The 4,304-nt window shown below is 33.4% G+C and overlaps 1 protein-coding gene across 3 annotated transcripts; it reads right to left on the reverse strand.

Annotated features, from left to right (window-relative positions):
* Positions 1–999: 999 nt before the first annotated feature.
* LOC131643700 (protein SENSITIVE TO PROTON RHIZOTOXICITY 1) lies at positions 1,000–3,549 on the reverse strand. Of its 3 annotated transcripts, XM_058913999.1 has the most exons (3): positions 3,310–3,549; positions 2,236–2,708; positions 1,000–2,136 (listed from the first exon to the last, which is right to left on the reverse strand). In XM_058913999.1, the coding sequence occupies exons 2-3, from the start codon at positions 2,660–2,662 to the stop codon at positions 1,154–1,156; spliced, it is 1,410 nt and encodes a 469-aa protein (XP_058769982.1). In that variant the 5' UTR covers positions 2,663–2,708; positions 3,310–3,549; the 3' UTR covers positions 1,000–1,153. The 3 variants fall into 3 exon arrangements, with proteins under 3 accessions (XP_058769982.1, XP_058769978.1, XP_058769979.1); XM_058913995.1 differs by having other exon boundaries at positions 1,000–2,708; positions 3,310–3,544; XM_058913996.1 differs by lacking the exon at positions 3,310–3,549 and adding an exon at positions 2,865–3,241 and having other exon boundaries at positions 1,000–2,708.
* Between the last annotated feature and the right edge of the window lie 755 nt (positions 3,550–4,304).

Here is a 4,304-nt window from a genome sequence, read left to right on the forward strand (position 1 = left end):
TAATTTACGATTACTATCTACAGGATAGATAATCAATCTACAAACACGTCATCTAATGGTACAATGACCAATCAAATATAATATAAATACCATTCAACATAAAGACAGTTGTAACATCTAAAACGAGAAGACATTCAAATAATGAAATAAGTTAGTCAAAAAATATAATCTAAACAATGATGAACTTAGAGTTTTCTCGATTAGCACCCAAACATATATAATCATGGCTTAATTGCAACTTTAGTCCCCCTATTTTGTCTTTTTCTTGATTTTGATCCCTCTATTTTAAAAATCACTATTTTAGTCCCCTTTTTAAGTTTTCTGTGCAATTTTCGTCCCTCTATTTTACTTTTTTCTGCAAAATTAGTCCCTATTCCTATCTCTTTTTCAATAGAAAACTCAAAAGGGGGACCAAAATCGTGATTTTAAAAATGGGAGGACTAAAATCAAGAAAAAGACAAAATAGAGGGATCAAAGTTGCAATTAAGCCTGTAATCATCTAACAACGTGAGACTTAACTAAAAAGGAAAATGACATAGAAGGACTATAATCATGAACAGAAAGAAGAGAGAGGGACAGGGGTTGAAGTTGAGGAATTTTTTATGTAGACATTCCAAATCCCTTTTTTCATTTTCTTAATTTTTTATACCATAGACTTTTCCTCACCTTTTATTTATTTATCATAGAGAAAAAATGATGGAAGGAAATGATTCATTTTGATTGCTTTTGAGCTTTTTTATGAGTTAGTGGCCATGCCATTTAAAAAGGCTTTATCATGTCATACATGAAGAACAAAACTGAATGATTGAGCTAAAGAAAAAAGTGTAGCATATTCCATCCACATATGCAAATAGTTTTCAATTGTCAACTTATATTTGTCCTATACATATAAAAAAGCACATAATTTTTTACAAGGAAGATCTTCTGAATTTGAAATCTGCACTCAATGGTTTATATATATGGCTGCAAATAACCTCTAATTGAATAAAGAATGAGAGCTTCAAGAGATTTAATATTTCTATATTACGAAATGACAAGTACATGAAATACCTGGCTGGATTTACAAAACTAACAGAAACAAAAAGCTTATTCATTAACAATTTACTACTAAAGAAAACATAGATAATATGTAGATTAACACCATCATAAACTGTTACAGATTGTCAGAACATGATTCACCGCCAGATTTAGGAGCATAATTAAACGAACTCGGCATGAGAAAAGAGAAAGAGCCTTCTGAATCTTCAAATGGAGGTTGAGAGAATTCATTAAACACACCGAAGTTACAGCCTTCAAAGTTCAAAGATGAGAAGTAATTGATAGGATCATCAATATTACCTTTCACGTCCATGATGTTATCGACTCCATTTTCACTTGAAGGATTTGATCCAAAACTGAAGTTCATGCTCCCTACCATAGCTGTATTTTCTTTGGGAACACATCGATCAGGTGGCTCGGCAAGTCCTTTATTATCTTCCAAAGGAATAGCCGGTGTATGGCCTTGGAAAAGAGCAATGTGTCCAAAGAGCTTGTCTTTCCTTGAAAATGTTGTACCACATGAGCAGAGCCATTTATCCTTGCCACAGTGTTTTTCATGAGTTTTGAGATCTGCAATGACTGAAAACTTCTTGGTGTGGCATCTGCTGCAAGTGTAACTCTTGTCGCAGTGTGTTCTTTTGTAGTGGTTTTTCACACATAAAATAGTTTTCAGAGGCTGAAATTTCTTGTGATCCTTGTTACGCTTGCAGCCACCGTAGGGGCACGAATACCTCTTGATAAGCTTTGGTTCGGACCCAGTTTCTTTATGTGGTTTTGCAAGGGCTGCCGGAGTTTTGTACTCATCACCATGGCCTCGCATGTGCATACGGAGGTTCGCATCCCTCTTGAACCCCTTGCCACATATAGTACAGAAATGTGTGTGGGGTGCAAGGATTTCTTCTTTCTCTAGTTGTAAAATCTCATATGAACCAGGTGGAAGATTCTCTCCCTCTTCCATATCTTCTTCATCTTTATGTTCATGTTCTTCCATATTATGGTTTTGCTCCATTTCACAATTATTCGGTACATCTTTATGAATGGACTGATCAAACAATTTATTTCCAATATTATTCTGTGGCTGAACACCATTACTCGTGCCTGTTTCAAAAGGAAGGTTAATTCCGCGAAGCTGACTAAGCTGTCCAACCAACGGACTTGTGTCTGTCAGAGTGTTCCTAACAGAAGGGAGAAGACTACCTGCAGTAGAGATCAACTGAACAATAATCGATGTTAAATCAGCTGTAACGAGTTGCTGTTCTTGAGTCACGAGTTCACGAGGCTGTTCAAAAGGTTGGCACTTCTTATTCGCAATCAAATGCACTACCTCCTGGAGCTGATGAATCTTCTCTTCCAGGAACGAAAGATTATTCAACATCGCACTAGGATCCCAATCTGGAAGCTTACTGCTTTCCTGATCAGTGATCTTAATATCTTTGTCAGATTCACCTGGAATCACAGACTGACTTCGAGAGGGCTGGTTGATTTCTTTGAAAGGCATTTCAATACCGATCCCGTAGAAAGAGGAAAGATCCGATGACAGATTTGTCTGTAATCCATTACCAGGAGAGACCAAGGAAGAAGACCTTGCCCAGTTGTTAGCACACAAGCTTCCGGTCGGATTCATTTCAAATTCGTTCAGGAGGAATCAATATCCTATCAATCAAAGGTACCTGTGTATATAACATTCAACATACATCAAATATCTTAACAATCCAACCAGTAAAAGTACCAAAATCAATATAACAAAGAACGATAATTTACATATGAACCCTAACTAGAAGAAACACATCCGTGTCCATCCGATTCCAAATACAAATATCACATACCATAAATTTCTACCGCTACATCATCCAGGTCCAACTAGCCAATAAAAGCTAAGGCTTATAAACTAGTCTAAACTCTCAAGAACAAACTATTCTTCATTTCACAGATCTCTCTAGATCCAAGTTCAAACTTTTCCCCCTTTCAACAAACACTTAAATCTTCTAACAATCATAAAAAAAAAATCAAAAACCCTCTTAACCCTAAATTTTCAAATGAAACTGCATATTGAAAATTGAAATACTCAATCAATCATCAAATCAACCCTAAATTCAAACATGCCAGCAACTAAACAGCAACTCAGATTTTGACCAAATAAAAAAATAATTAAAAAAAATCAATAAAATGACAAGATGCATGCTTTCTGAAGGAAAAAAAAACTAGAATTTGAAGCAGCAACAAAGATCCACAGAATATTAAAAAAAAAAACAATGAAAAGAAAGAACTTACAGTGACAAGATGAAAAGTGAAAGGATGTTCTAAAAATCTGAAAACCCCTCCATTAAAAAACAAAAAATAGAGAAAAATGAAAATTTGGGATGAGAAAGAAAACATAGAGATGAAGTGAAAGGGTTATATAGCAAAGAAGTGAAGTGGAAGGTGGAAGGAAGGTTGAGTCATGTATTGTGTAATGTTGAGGTGAGCAGACCACAGGAGAACACAACCATAGTTGGTCAAACCCACTAAACTGCCGTCCATCTGTTGGGTCAATGTGGTTGGGGTCCACTTTGGTGGGGACGTTTCTTATCATCTTGTTTTTGTATCCATTGATTGTGGCCGTTGGATTGGTTTTGTTGGGGTTGTGATTGGAAGATGGTGTTGATAAGGGATGACAAGGAAGTTGGGGTTTGGTTGTTTGTGATTTTAAGTGATGAGCCCATCAAGGGTCCTATAACACTAAAAATTGTTTTATAAAAAAAAAAATACTCTTTAAATTTTAGAATTCCAAGAATTAATTTAAGTTAAGTTAGTTTAATTGATAGATAGATAGATATATATACATATTAGAATGTAAAAATATAAATTGAATCGTTCACCTTTATTTTATTTTATTGGTACATTTTAACAATGAAATTACAATCACTAAATAATTTATTTTAAAATTGGAATATTTTTTATAATTTATGATTTTTTTAATTGATAATTTTTTGTGTATTTAAGATGCAAGAAATATTCAAAGAAAAGTGATGGATATATTACAGTTATTCATTCATGGTATATGGTAGATAAATCAAAATATTTATTGAAGATAATTTAATATTTTGAAATATATTAAAGATTTTGAATTATATTATGAATATTATTGAAAACATATGGTGTCATAAATTTAATATTTATAACTAAAAGATATTTTCAAAGAATACAATCAATTTTTTTTATTATTAAAACTTCACACTTTTTTATTGAAATAATCTTTGACTTGTTTTTTTAAGTTGTCTTATAAA

Source organism: Vicia villosa, linkage group LG1 (assembly GCF_029867415.1).
Source record: "Vicia villosa cultivar HV-30 ecotype Madison, WI linkage group LG1, Vvil1.0, whole genome shotgun sequence".
Taxonomy (NCBI): domain Eukaryota; kingdom Viridiplantae; phylum Streptophyta; class Magnoliopsida; order Fabales; family Fabaceae; genus Vicia; species Vicia villosa.